Genomic DNA, 13,950 nt, shown 5'->3' on the forward strand with positions numbered 1-13,950 from the left:
CCTCTGATTTATAGCCAGTTAGTCAGAAGCACAGGTAACAATCCAGGCTTGCCACTGGCATCTGAAAGAGGGGCGGTCTTTGGGATTGAGCCCTTAACCTGGGGGATCTGACACCAGAAGACAGTGTCGGACTTGAATTAAATTTGTGGGAGACACAGTCAGTGTCCACTGAAAATTTGAGAATTGCTTAGTGGTGTTGAAATATAACCACTGTATTCACCAGAGTAGTACGTTTGTTACAACTGATGAACTTACATTGTCACATCATAATCACCCTGAATCCAAAGTTTACATTCCGGTTCATTCTTGGTCTTGTTCATGTATCGATCCACTGTTAACAAAAACCTTCTGTGCACCATCTGTTCCTCCCTCCCCATCCCCACCAAGCCCTAGCAACCACTGATCTTTTCAATGTCTCCATGGTTTTGCCTTTCAAAAATGTCATATATATATATAAGTATAGAATATATATATATATACACACACAATCAGAATAAAAATCCCTTTCAGATTGGCTTCTTTCAGTTAGTAACATGCACTTAAGATTCCTCCATATCTTTTGATGACTTGATAACTCATTTGTTTTTAGCAGTAAATAATATTCCACCACACCTTATTTGTCCATTCAGCCAGTGAAAGACATCTTGGTTGCTTCCAAGTTTGGGCAATTATGAATAAAGCAGCTATATGCAGGTTTTTGTGTGGACATAAGTTTTCACTTTGGGTAAATACTAAGGAGTGCAACTGCTGGATTGGATGGTAAGAATATGGTTTTTGTTTTGTAAGAAATCACCAAACTGTCTTCCAAAGTGGCTGTACCAGTTTTCATTCTCATCAGTAAAGAATAAGAGTTCCTATTGCTCCACATCCTCTTCAGCATTTGGTGTTGTCAGCATTCCAGATTTTGGCCATTGTTACAGTGTGTAGAGGTATCTCGTTGTTGTTCTTGTTGTTTTTTGGGGGGAGGGGCAAGGAATAACAGCTTTATTCAGAAAGCCAGGAGATTGAGAAGACGGTGGACTAATGTCCTAGAAAACCATCTTTCATTGCATTTCCAAACAAGGGCATTTGTAAAATTGTTAATGGTTCATCTTACAAGTGAGGCTTTTAAAATCCTCTGAAAATGGATGTAAGCCTACAATGAAATACTTATTCTTAAGCTAGAATATTCCTTTCTTCTTAATAACTTAATATTGAAACATTCTTATTTTTAAAAGTGCCCAAAAAAGCATGTAAACTCTTTTTTTTAGCTCTACTGTGAAAAATGTGCTGGTTGATATCAAGTCTTAGGTAAGAGTATTCAAATGCCTAAAATTAACTCGAATATATTTTTAAAGTAACTAGGGCTCAGGATACATACTAAGGTGTTTTTTTTTTTTTCTTTCTGCCCTTCAATGACACTTTTAATTAAAATTACAATTACATGCATTTATTTTTCTTCCACTTTTAATTCTGCATTCTGGGACAGAAAATGAAGCCACAACCAGGCACAGAGTGATGTATAGACACACTGGACCTTCCTCACTCACTACTTGCTATAAAACCAAACAAACAATGGATGAATCACCAAAATCAACCGTGAGTCGAATCTGCATCACAGGCAGTAAGGAGAGCTGCAGTGTATCTCCGTGGACACACAGAATAAAAGTCTACAGGGTATTCATTATAAACCCAACTGCATTCATGTTTTCATCAGTGTAGAAAGGTGAAAGACAATAGGAGATCCCTTCAGAAAAGAAAGAATACTGATTACAGAGAGGAAGAACTATCTCACCGTCAAGCTTTTGTCTTCCAAGTCTCTGATACCCTAATGCCTGGGTCTCCAGGCTCCATGCTGGAGTCGTCTCTATTACATGACTTGATATGCAAGAAAAAAGTATAAGTTAGGTATCTCTATGAAGCATCTCCACTCATAAAGAATTAACGCTATCCAGTGAAACACCTTATGGAACAAAAGGTGGGACACTAGACAGCTAGCTGGCTGGAGCAAAGTTAACGAGGAACACACCCACCATTTTTGGATCTCATTACTAAATTAATAAATAGGGGGCAGATATAGCTTAAAAGGACTGATCAAAAGTAAGTTCCCTGATTACTTATAGATATTGAGTAAATATTGGGACTGATGGAAGCCAGATGATAGATAAACTGATACGTTTCATAAACATTTAGTCCAAGCTCTCATCTTCTCTTGCCTGGATCACTAACATAGTCTCCTTCAAATTCATCACCAACTCATTGCCCATAAAAGTTACATTTCTAAAAAGTGATCATGTCACATGCCAGTTTAAAATTCTGCAATGGCTTCTCACTGGCGCCTACAGGGTGATTCCAGCTACCTGAGTACTGGTACCTACCTCAGTGATCTGTACTTTCCCATCTTCATTCCCCTTGGCTCTGCCCAGAAGGCCCTTCCTTCTTTCCTCCTTAACCCTCACTGGAGAATACCTCTCAGGAAAGTCTACTGACTGCCAGGGCCCAAACTGAAAGGCATTCCTAAGAACTGGACTTCCTGCACCCCCACTGCTGTCCCCTCCCCCAGCTTTGTGCTCCTGCCTCCCTGGAGTGATGTGCACACTGCACCATGAGACTGGTGTTCATGGGAGGGACGGTGGATGCTGTTTTTCCTACAGAGAACTTTCTGGAAGCCAGGGGACATGTGGAACTAGTACTTAACTCAATAGCTTAAGCAAAAAGATTGACAGTCAATAGATGTCTCGATAGAGATTTGAAAGAATGAACTATAAATTGCTAGGAGTTAACTTCTGGGAAATAACTCATGATCCAAATCCCAGCTCCTCTGCTAACTATCTGTGCGATTCAGAACATGCAAGAGACAATAATGCTTACTGACCACAGTGAGAGGACCAAGGGAGGTAAGGATGGGAAAGGCCCCGCGCAGCACTGGACTCAATGCCTTCTGGGCAGAGCCAAGGGGAACGAAGATGGGAAAGTACGGATCACTGAGGTAGGTACCAGTACTCAGGTAGCTGGAATCACCCTGTAGGCGCCAGTGAGAAGCCACTGCGGGGACTGCCCCCAGCCCCACACAGCTGCACCTCTATCATCAGTTGCTGGAGTAGATGGTGATGAACAAGGATGCATGAACAAGATAGATGGAAGAGCAAGGGGCTACAAGGTAGAGAGTGACAAATGAAAGCAGGGCAGGAAGAGATGGGGGAGCATGAACGGTCACTTTAGTGCAGGGGCCTTTTTGAATAGCAAAAGGTTACCCACCCCAGCCAGAATGATAGGACTTAACTTTGTCTTTGACAAATAATTGAAAATCAGGAGGCCTGAGTTCCGGTCCCTACTCTCGGTACCTGGTGCCCTCCATTCCTTCTCTCTAAAAGAGGGAGTTTGAGGGCTCACTTCCAAGGTCTCTTCAGTCAGTGCCTCCCCTACGTCATCCAGCAACTACTCTACTTATAGAAGCCACTGGCTTTCAGCTGGCCAACAGGAACATAGAATGAGGATGAAGTCAGAATATTTGAAATGGGGGCTGACTCTCAGATTCCAAGACCTAAAATTAAGTCTTTAGCTGATAGGTTTAACATAAGACACCACCCAGAGAATATGTAAATTACATCTTAGTCCTTACAAAGGAGTTTGCATTTTAAAAGCCACCTAGGGATCTCACGGACATCTCCCCTCCCCCACGTTTTGCCTAAAACTACAAAGCAAAGGAGGATCTTTCAAGGACATCATTAAATAGCAAGACAAAATAAACCTAACAGTTAACGTAAAGAGAAACTTAACAGATAAACCTACTACATTCTTTTCTGTAGCTTGCATAGGAATTAAGAGTAGGGGAAGGTCCTCTGTGTTGAGTTTATCTACACAATGGCTATTTTCTAAGCAGTGCTAGGAAAGGGGTGTAAATTGTAGGAACATAGCAGGGAAATGTAAGGTTTGGGGGAGGTGCATCTTGCAGGATCCTGCAAACAATAGTCATTTATTAACTCCCTTCCTCTCCATTCCCAGCAAACAAGTAGCTTGAAAGGCCTGTCTCTGCTTTAGGTCCTCAAATTCTGAAGGAAAAATTTAAGAACCATCACAATCTACCAAAGGGATACTCAGTGCTGAAAATACAATCTACCACATCTAACAACTTCAGTAATTCCTACTTTAAAAAAAAAACACCCTCCCCCACAAAGGAATGTTTTTTCTGCAACCATGGAGTAAAGATAAAGGAGTAAAATCCCACAGAATTCTAACTTCTTCTGCACTTCTCAACAGAAGTCTAACCATGTCATCGCAAAAGGTGACAGGCTTTGAAAACCCAGGCAGACCACATGTTGCAGAGTTAGAGAACAGAAAAGTACATTTCACAAGAAGGCCACGGTTTAATTGCTTAGGGTTTACAAACATTTCGCAATTTGCCATTACGTTTTCAGTGGAAGCGCCAGGATTTGAGTTTGCATGATGAGACTGTCCAAGTGGTAGCTTCAGCACGAGCAAAGTTTATTAAAGTCTTGATAAATGCACCCCATTATAGCCAGTGCATGAGTCTTTCTAGAACTGTATTTTGAAGTGGCTTCTGCATTTGAGAGTACACACTTTTTTCCGTTTTTAGTCAATGAAATCCTGTTCTCAGCACCCTGTAAGTCCCAAGCCTTAGAGGTAGAAAATTAGTAAAATACTGACCACTGCCTTCCAGGCCCTCCCTCACAACCGACAGTGTTTTTGTAAACTCATTTTCTCTTAATTCTGTATCTATTTACATATTCACTTACTAGACATTTATTCATTCCAGCATGCTCAAACATTTTGCAAGCCATAAATTATATTACTTCTCTAAATAAGCAATTTGTTAACAATTACCTAAAAGCAACTAGTTGGTGCTGAACCATGCAGGGCTGAATTAATTTAAATGCAAAATATGTCCTAATGAGCTCACCTATACTGTATTTACTGAGATCAATGCCTCTGGGCAACACCCTTCCCTGGGTTAGAACCAACAAAATCTGCAGGGGATGGAGGCCCAGTGCCTCTCACGGTTCTGGACCATCGGAAAAGGGGAGCTGTGCTCATTCACTTTGAAAAGCTTTAACCTAATAGGCTTTGAAGTTTATTTTTTACACTAAGAAGAATCTAAAAAATAAAGTAGCATCTGTTCCCTGAAATTGGCTAAGTATGATGTTGGATGTATAATTCCCCTACTACTTCTGCTTCCCTCCTGAAGTTCAGTGTTGAAAAACAATCATCCAAATAGCATTTGCCTAAAATAATTTCTACCAAGTTGATGCGGGAGAGTTAACTCCGGAGCATCATGGCATCAGGCTCCTGACTGGCGGGGTCAGGGAACTGGGGTGCAGTCTGGCATCGCTGCTAACAATGCATAAGGGCCATTGATCAAGTCACTTCACCAATCTAGGCTGACAGACGATTGCAAAATCCCGTATTTTAAATACAAAATGAAGGAAATGGTATCTTCTATCTCAGAAAAAAAGTCAACTGTCAGTTTTGTGTCGATCTATAGTTTCTAAGATATAGTTTCTTACAAATACTTGGATGACAGCTTTCTAAAAGCAGAATAAAGACCCTTTTCACCTTTCACTTCTTACAGGCATGGACAAAGGAGAGGTAACCTGTGTCTTCTTCATCTGCATTTTCCTAAGGAGCACCCTTGATGCCCAGAGATGAGGAAAATGAAACTGTGTTAAAGATGGGAAAGCATACGTGAGAATTACCTGCTTGGGACAATTTTTACGTTCTTTCAGCCTCACATCGAACTACTAGCTCTGTAAGAAACACATATTTTCTTTTCTCCTGCATCTGCTCTTTGAATAAACAGGTTTGGGCTTCCAGAGCCCCACCCCATCTCTTAACTCAGCCAAAGAACACTGCTACAACTGACCCAGCAGCGCTGGAATCTGCCAGGGAAAGGAAGGCAAATGTTCAGAAAGTGCCCACATTTCCATTTCAGTGAGTCCCTCTAACCCTTCCCTCCCTAGCCCATACCCTAGTAAGGGATGCAATGTGACATTATCAAACCAATTTTCTCAGTGACTGAAAATTTACAGACTGAGACCTAAGCAAGAAATAACATGATAAGCTTCTTGCTTGATGAACTTAAAAACCTATCACCACAACTTTTATATGTTCATTAGGTTTTCTGGAATTTCACTGAAGGCCCATATTCATCAGTAATGCTCAGAAAAGGCAAAAAGTCTAAGTTTAACATTTTTTAAACAAACGTTTTTTAAAATATCATAGAGTAAGAAAAGCAGATAGTAATCTTTGACCAACCTTCCCCAGCTCTCTGTACAGAAATAATTATGTGCACCAATGGACACCTGCAAATGGAATAACTGCGGCTTTAGGATGTCTGGAAAGATGAGGCACAGAACTATTTGCAAGGGAAAAAAAGAGAGAGCTATCATTTGCTAAGCACCTACTACATACCAGTGCACTGAGAACTAGCTATTTATCGACTTAGCTAAATTTCAGAAAACCTAAGAAACAAATCTTATTGCCTCACTTTTCAAGTGATGGAACAGAACATCAGTGGGGTTGGCTACCTTGGCCAAGGTCATGTAGTCAGTCAATGCCTGGGCTTTGAATAACTCACTCCAAAGCCCAAGAGCTTATAATTACTGTGCTATAAAGATGGTTTCATCATTCCCAAATGAGTGTTTCTTTCTAAAAACTACACTTCCTTCTACTAAAAAAATTAAAGATCTCCAAGTAAATCTAGAGCCTTTCCAATGATCTACATCATTGCCAGTTTCAAATCTTTAAACTAAAATTGACTTTTTATATGTGGATTAAGATGTCTGTCTGTAATAATCCGCACCCATCTGATTGCAGTCTGCCTACCTACAGCTCCACCAAACCAAACCTACTAATTCCTCAAGGCACTGAACCTCGAGTAAGTTAACGCTTCATCTTCGATGCCTAAGAACTATTTTTTGGAAATTATGCCAAATCCATGGGCGGTTTCAGTTACTGGACATTTCAAAATACATGACAATACAGATTTAGCAAAATAAGTCCTATTGTTTTTGGTTCCAAACACATAACAACAAACACCCTGTAATTCTACAAGCTGAAAAACCGCAAACAAACAAAGTAAACTCTTTGTGGTTCTTAGCAAGGAGGTAATTGTTTTCCTCTCCTGGTCAGAGAGCAAATGGTGACGAGGTAAACATCAGTAACATCAGCCTCTTCCCAAGTCCCACTGTGAAGCTCATCGGCCAAATACCATTTATTTACATCTAGTCTTTGAAGGACTCTTTCCAAGCCTTTTACACACCAACTTCTCAGCAGGTGTCCCAGATTGAACTGTCGGATATCATACCTGGTTGTTTAATACAGAAGTAGATATAGATATATCTTTGATGTGCTCTGTGGCTGGTTATTTTTTAATTAGGGTCTGAAACCCTAAATCGAGTGTATTGAACCTCCTAAGAACTACAGCCCCCGAGAAGGACGACTCGGAGGAGTGGGCTTGCCGAGTTGGCGAGCGCGAAGGGATCCCGGGGTCGCCGAGGGGCTGCGCTGATCCGCGGGCCCGCGACCCGCCCGCCCCGCGCCTCGGCTGCTCCAGGTAACTCACCAGGATGCCCATCACGTCGGTCCAGAGCCGGGAGAACGCCTCGGACATGCCAGTGCCCGCCTCGGGCTCCGGCGCGGGCTGGGGTTCGGGCTGCGGCTCGGGCTGGGGCTCGGGCTCGGGCGCCGGGCCGGCAGCTCCCGCGTCCTCCTCCATGGCCGGGTCCCCGGGGCGCCCTGGCCCCGCAGCAGCGCGCGCCCGGCCCCCGGCGCCGGTCCACGCCCGCCGCGTCACCGAGCCGCGCCCCCGCGCCGCATCCCCCGCGGCCCCGGCCTCCGACCCGTCTGTGGGTCCCCGGCAGGCGCCCGCACCTCGGCTCTAGGTGGCGGCGGGCCGCGCGACTGACAAGTCCAAAAACTTTCCCAGCGCGGCTCGGCAACAGGGTAGCAGGAGGCAAAGTTCGCACCACCGAGTTTTACGGCGGGGAATCCTGGCAGCCCAGAAGCAAGGCCACCCGCGGCAAAGGCGTTTCTTCCTGTGACGGGGACCGACTCACTAAGGCACGCGGCTCATTTCTCCCAGCAAGTCTGGGCAGGGCCCCGCAGGGTGACCGCGGTGGCTCTGGAACTTAGAGGGAACTCCCCGGGCCCCCTCTCTTCAAAATGAGCTCTTCCAGCTCCACATGACTCTCCCCTCGACGCTAACTAAAGAAAGCGTTTAGCAACAAAAGGTGCTCTGATGTCAGGCTCTTTGCATGGAAATGAGCCGCAGACAGGAGAACAAATCGCCTGTTGAAAGCGCGGGCGCGCTGCGGTCTCCCGCCTGCACAAGTTTCCAATCACGCTTTTCACTGAAACAGTTCTGGTCGCAGAAACTCGAGAAAGTTAATCGTTAAGCTACCCCTGCCGAAAGAGTTCTGAGTAGTCGATGTCGTTACAATGCACACCTCGCCCCTCCCGAAGTCGAGCGACCTCAGGAATTACAACTCCCGCCTCTGGCAGCCAAGACTTGGAAAAACAAGTGTGAAAAGCTCGGGCACGAGCCGTTGTTTATTATGAGTGGGGACATTTTGGTTCCTGGGCGCCCACGACGCCGTTCCTTGCTGGGGGTGTCAGCTGTTAGGGGAAATGAGCTTTGAGTTTTAATGGTTCCTTTACAGTCAGGACAGAGGCAAGGGCCATTTTTCAAAAGGAAATGTTACGGTTGCAGCCATTTAGCCATTGCACACTTGGGGCCCTGTGTGTGTTTTTCCAAGGATAAGATCCATGACGGATTTATTTTATGAAGGAAACAGCCCTGTAGAGGTATTTGTCCTTTTGTGATTCTTTCTTTAAAAACCACTCAGAATTTTCCTGGGAGATCACAATCCGTGTCACATTTGATTTGGTGATTGATCACTTTGTGAAACGGCTCAGAAACCACGAGGAACCTCCCCCATGGTAAAGGGCTGAGTGGTACAAAAAAGCAGGTGAGGTGCCCCGGGGAGAGAGCCCTTGCTTGTTTTGGAGGCCTCCTCTGTTGTTTTTTACCCTCTGAGCCCACAGGAAAGGAGCCGCAGACCAGCACGTCCTCGAAACCCCCTTCCTAAAGCATTAATTACCGGGAGCCCCTCTCAGTGCAAATGGATGAAGAGCCCTTAGAGGGAAGTTCAAAATTGAAAGAAAAAACTTTTTCAAAAGTAATTAAATGCATAAGCGTAATCCCCGAACACAATATTTTTGAAAGAAAAGAAAAAAGAATGAGAACGTTTTCCCTCTCTGGTAAGGAGGCACTGTGTTGAAGTGGAGGGCTGGGCGCCGTCGGTATCAACCAGACCTGGTGCGTTCCTGGGCTGATGCTGGAGCTAGGCCCCATGCGTGTTCTGAGATGCTAAGAATCCAAATAAATTCACTGAAGCTGTGGTGGGATGATGAGGATTCACGTCTATAAAGACTTGAAGATGAGTAAATGATGGGAAAAGGTAAAACAACCCAATAAGAGTTGATTTTAGGATATATGTAAGAATTCCAATGTCTTAGCCATTTGGTACCTTATTAAACTGAAGACAATAGAAAGGACGTGCTGCTTCTAGGCAGGCAACTTGTTTTCCGCGTATACACAGTCTGGCAAGCGACTGGGCATGCAGTCCTACAAGCAGTGGGTAGGGGCAGGACTCGCCAGCACCAAGCCTGCATCTTTCTTCTTGACTCATCAGATGACCCGAGGGCAAAGCATTTAATTCTTCTGCGCTGCAGTTTCCCCATCCTAGATGAGGCGAGGCCACACTAATTGCCACCCACCTCCACAGAGGTAATATTATATTTCAGGGTCATCTAAATAAAGATAGGTATTATTTAGAAACAACAGAAACACATGTATCAATATAATTAAGTCTTAGCCAGCATTTTGGCACCTAGAGAAATCAACCTACCCTAGATATTTAAGCTCCTTTTCCTGGTGCTCCCTAATAAATGGATAAGGAAATGAGTATAAGCCATACACTTGAGGGGAAATGTTGGTCCCTATAATTTTGCTGTCTGGACATAAATAGGATATTTTGAGCAGGCATTTTTCTACTTGTAAACGTCAAAAGTTTTTTTGACCATTTTAAAGACAAAGACGAACCTTTTTAACTTATCAACTTCATGATGCTGCTACTCAAAAAGAGCCTGATTACTTCACCCAAATTGAGTCTTTTCTCCTTTAGTTAATGTCAATCTTCCAAAAATTCCTTCAGGGGCTTTTTAACACAATATAAAGAATAATCAGCAGCATTGTGATCATAATCATACTATTTCAGAGTCCCATAGGGTACTGTTTACAAAGAGCTTTTTATAATAGAATTATACCCCATGAGGCTAGGTTAGGGCCTTGGAGGTGATCTGGATCAAATCCCTCATTTTGAGGATGAAGAAATGGGTTCCAGAGAACTTAAACGATCACTCCAAGTGAACACAGCTACGTGGAGCAGAAGAAAAGTCAGATGACTTGACTACTTTTAAAAGTTCTTTCATCTATATTATAACTTATTTGATTCTCACAAAGCTCTGCACTACGGGCAAGTGTAGATGCATCATTAAAGATCTGTATACAGAAAGAATAGGCACAGGAATCCTGCTCTCCTTTCCCCTTTCCATCAGGGCTCTCCCTCATCCAGCTCAGTGGAATTGTTATGATGTAAGTGAATTCTCAGGACAGAAAGGGATCTAGAAGGTTTTCTAGACATCCAGCAGAGACCCATAAGTTGACTGTGAAATCAATTCTGTGGGTCCTGATAAACGTTTATTGCAACGAATGAAAAAGAAGGTATCAGAATGCATTCAGTGAAAATAAATATTGGTAATGCACCTATCTCGATAAGTGTTATTTCTTGGAAAATTAGTCTCAGTTATATGCGTAGTGCATATATGCATGTGCATATATATGCACGTGCTACACACATGCACATATAAAAGCAAATTCTGGCTTGCTTGGCGGAAAAAGTGGTTCTCACTGTGTGGCAGGATTTCAAGTGTAAGCCACTTGTCTAGAAGCTGCAGGATGTTGCCTGCAGCCTATTTGGAATGTCATTCTGACATAAGAAAAATATAATGGATCCAGGACAGAGCCAAGTTTGAATTTTCACCCCAGTTTCTATAAGACATTGGTCAAATTACTTCTCTCTTCTGTAAAGTAGGGTAAATACAGTTGCTGTGACATTGTGTGTGACAATGAAGACAGTAATTCTCTGTGAATTAGAACTTTTTCTCCCTTTTCCTTCTTTTTGCTCCCCCTTGACTCACTCATACCATGAGGTGATAGCTATAAAATTTCCTTGTTCATACCTAAGTCTCTGGGGTTACATAAAGGGATAATTCCTAGCCCTGGAATGTGGCGGCTGAGTGTGACCAAGAGGTGATTTCCGGCAGGGTGGAGTGATAAGGGCCATTCAGTTTTGATAGTAAAGGTAGTAATAATAGCAATATCTATGTTATTTATTGAAAATCTACTCTACGTCAGGCATTGTGTTTGACATTTTTAAAATATTTTATTCAAACTTTAAATAGAATTTATGACTTTTCACTACGATTCGACCCTCCCACCCTGCTCACTTCCCATGTCAGTTCTCTGTCACATCCATCCATTTGTTCAAGCCCCCAATCTGAGACGTGATGATTCCTTCCCACACCTCACCATCACTCCCATCTAACCACGGACAAAGCTCTGTGGATTCTACTTCCTAAACATGTCAAGTTCATCCACTTCTCTCCACCTCCACTACCACGCACCACTGTAGTCCACACCACCACCATATTTTCATTATTTTATCTAGATCAGTGCTTCGCAAAGTGTGGACTCAAGAACAGAAGCATTTGCATCACTTAGGAATTTGTTGAAAATGCAAATTTCCGGACCCCAGCTCCACACTACTGAGCCAGACACTGGGGGTGGGACCAGTGGTCTGTATTTTAAGAAGCCCCCCAAGCGATTGTGACATCTGCTCAAATTTGAGAGCTACCTGGAACTATGGGAATGTTTATAAGGAAAAAGGAACACATAACCAAGGAAATGTGAAGTTCTAGAATATAATATATTGAAAAACTATACCAGTGGATTATTTTTTTAATTAATTGGTAAAAGAAACCATCATGAGATACATGAATGGAGATCCCAAAATCAGATGTTCAGAGATATTTGGCTCTAAAAGGCTGACAATAAAATATTGGAATTAAGTGCGTTTATTGGAGTAAACTGTATTATCCATAGGAAAAGCACGTTTAGGAACACTGCTTTATTTAAACACTTGTTATTTTTTAAAGGTAACACATTTTCTGCCTGAAAAAAAAGGGGGGAGATTAAGCAGAGATTAAATCCTTAAGATTTTAAATAGTTCAGTTTATTTTCTTACCATACCTCCTTCTGAAATTGAGCAATGAAAATAGATAAGCTTATGTAATTTTTGCCTACCATCAGCAACCCTCTCTGGCACTTCAACGTGGGGCATTCCTCAATGCCTCCAGGGAACCAACTTCAAGGAAAGACTGAAATGCCAAAACATTTTTCCCCTTGACAATCCCAAACACGTTTTTTCACAACTGCCTCAAAAGTGAGCCAACCCCTTACTAAAGTGTTACCTGTTTAAAACCCTCTTCATCACGGAGTATTTGGTAAGAGGGATTGAGAAAAGGGCAAACTAAAGAGCAATTAAAACCAAGTGAAGACAGCCCAAACGGGCCAGGGAGAGAAGGTAAACAAACAAAATGATTCAGGGCTATAAATACTTTCCTCCAAAATCTCTTCTTCCACTCTGATAAGCGATGTTACTAGGCTAGCCAGTTAGATTTTCATCTGTGTTGATGCTATGTAAACACCAAGGTTCTGCCTGGGAATTATTCCATCAGGCCTAGTATGACTTGACCAAGATTTCATTTTGCATCGTCAGGTCAGACTAGATAATTTCTAAAGCCATTTGTAATTCTGAAATATGAGGATTCTGAACTATTCAGAATTAACTGTTATTAACTATTGACACATTATAGACAAGAAGCCGAAAACTCTGAGTGGGCTGCCAATGTTGAATTCACAACGTTTAAGGCAAAGAACCCAAAGACTTCAAGTCACCATAAAATTACCTCTGAATTCACACAAGAGCAGTGTCTCCTGTGGAGAGCTGTGAGGTTCTGTGACAGCAACCTGACACTGGAAAAAAAAAAATAAGGAAGCGTGCAGAGGGAATGACCTTCAGAATCATACTCTCTGCTATTTATCTTTTTAGCTTAGGAGAATATAAGGGAAAAAAAGGAATGTATTAGTAAGAGACTAGAGATTATGTTAAATATTTCCAAATTATGCAAGGAAAATCTTAAAAGCACAGCTGGGAAGTATCGTCCACCAACCACATTGCTTCATTAATCGTGTCTGTTTTATAAACTTTACCCAAGGAGAATGCCTACTTGCCTGTCTATTGCTTAAACATACTTGTGAAAATATTTTTTTCCTACTAAATTTAAAAGCTCCAGTTAAAACTATTGTTCTGCTTCTTTGAAGTGCCAAGATGATACAGACATAGAACAAAAGATTCTCACTTACAGAATTAATCCCAGAAACTGCAGAAGACTATTATGACTCTTATCCAGAATTGAAGTATTATCCATAATAGTTTGGATGACAAACGACAAAAAATTATTTATAATGAATGACATTTGCTAATGACTATTAAAAGAGAGGAACTGAGCTAACATTCTGGAAAAATATATATAATGACTCATTAAAACAAAGGAAGTGTGATATCCCTTTTACTACTTATTTTTTTTTAAAGAATCTTGTATTTACTATATAAATTACTTGAAGAAGAACCATGGGTCTTAGAGGCACTGCCCAGCCTGATGCTAACTGCATACAGCTCTGCTTTATCTGTTCTATGTCTTTCATAGGGGAGCCAACATTTTGGATCACAAAGAATAAGATTTTTATACTACTAAAATGTGCCTGTT

General features: G+C 42.2%; 1 protein-coding gene across 3 annotated transcripts in view; it reads right to left on the minus strand.

Annotated features, from left to right (window-relative positions):
- Nucleotides 1-13,950, minus strand: part of SASH1 (SAM and SH3 domain containing 1) — a 284,627-nt gene that overhangs the window by 159,788 nt on the left and 110,889 nt on the right. The window contains exon 1 of one of the 3 annotated variants that reach the window (XM_045524749.2): nt 7,562-8,382. The exons of the other annotated variants lie outside the window; for them this stretch is intronic. Within the exon in view, the coding sequence (XP_045380705.2) occupies nt 7,562-7,714 (153 nt within the window). The 5' untranslated portion in view covers nt 7,715-8,382. Of the gene's footprint in view, nt 1-7,561; nt 8,383-13,950 lie in introns of those variants that run through there. 3 annotated transcript variants of the gene reach the window in all.

The sequence above is a fragment of the Camelus bactrianus genome, chromosome 8, assembly GCF_048773025.1.
Source record: "Camelus bactrianus isolate YW-2024 breed Bactrian camel chromosome 8, ASM4877302v1, whole genome shotgun sequence".
NCBI classification, from domain to species: Eukaryota; Metazoa; Chordata; class Mammalia; order Artiodactyla; family Camelidae; genus Camelus; species Camelus bactrianus.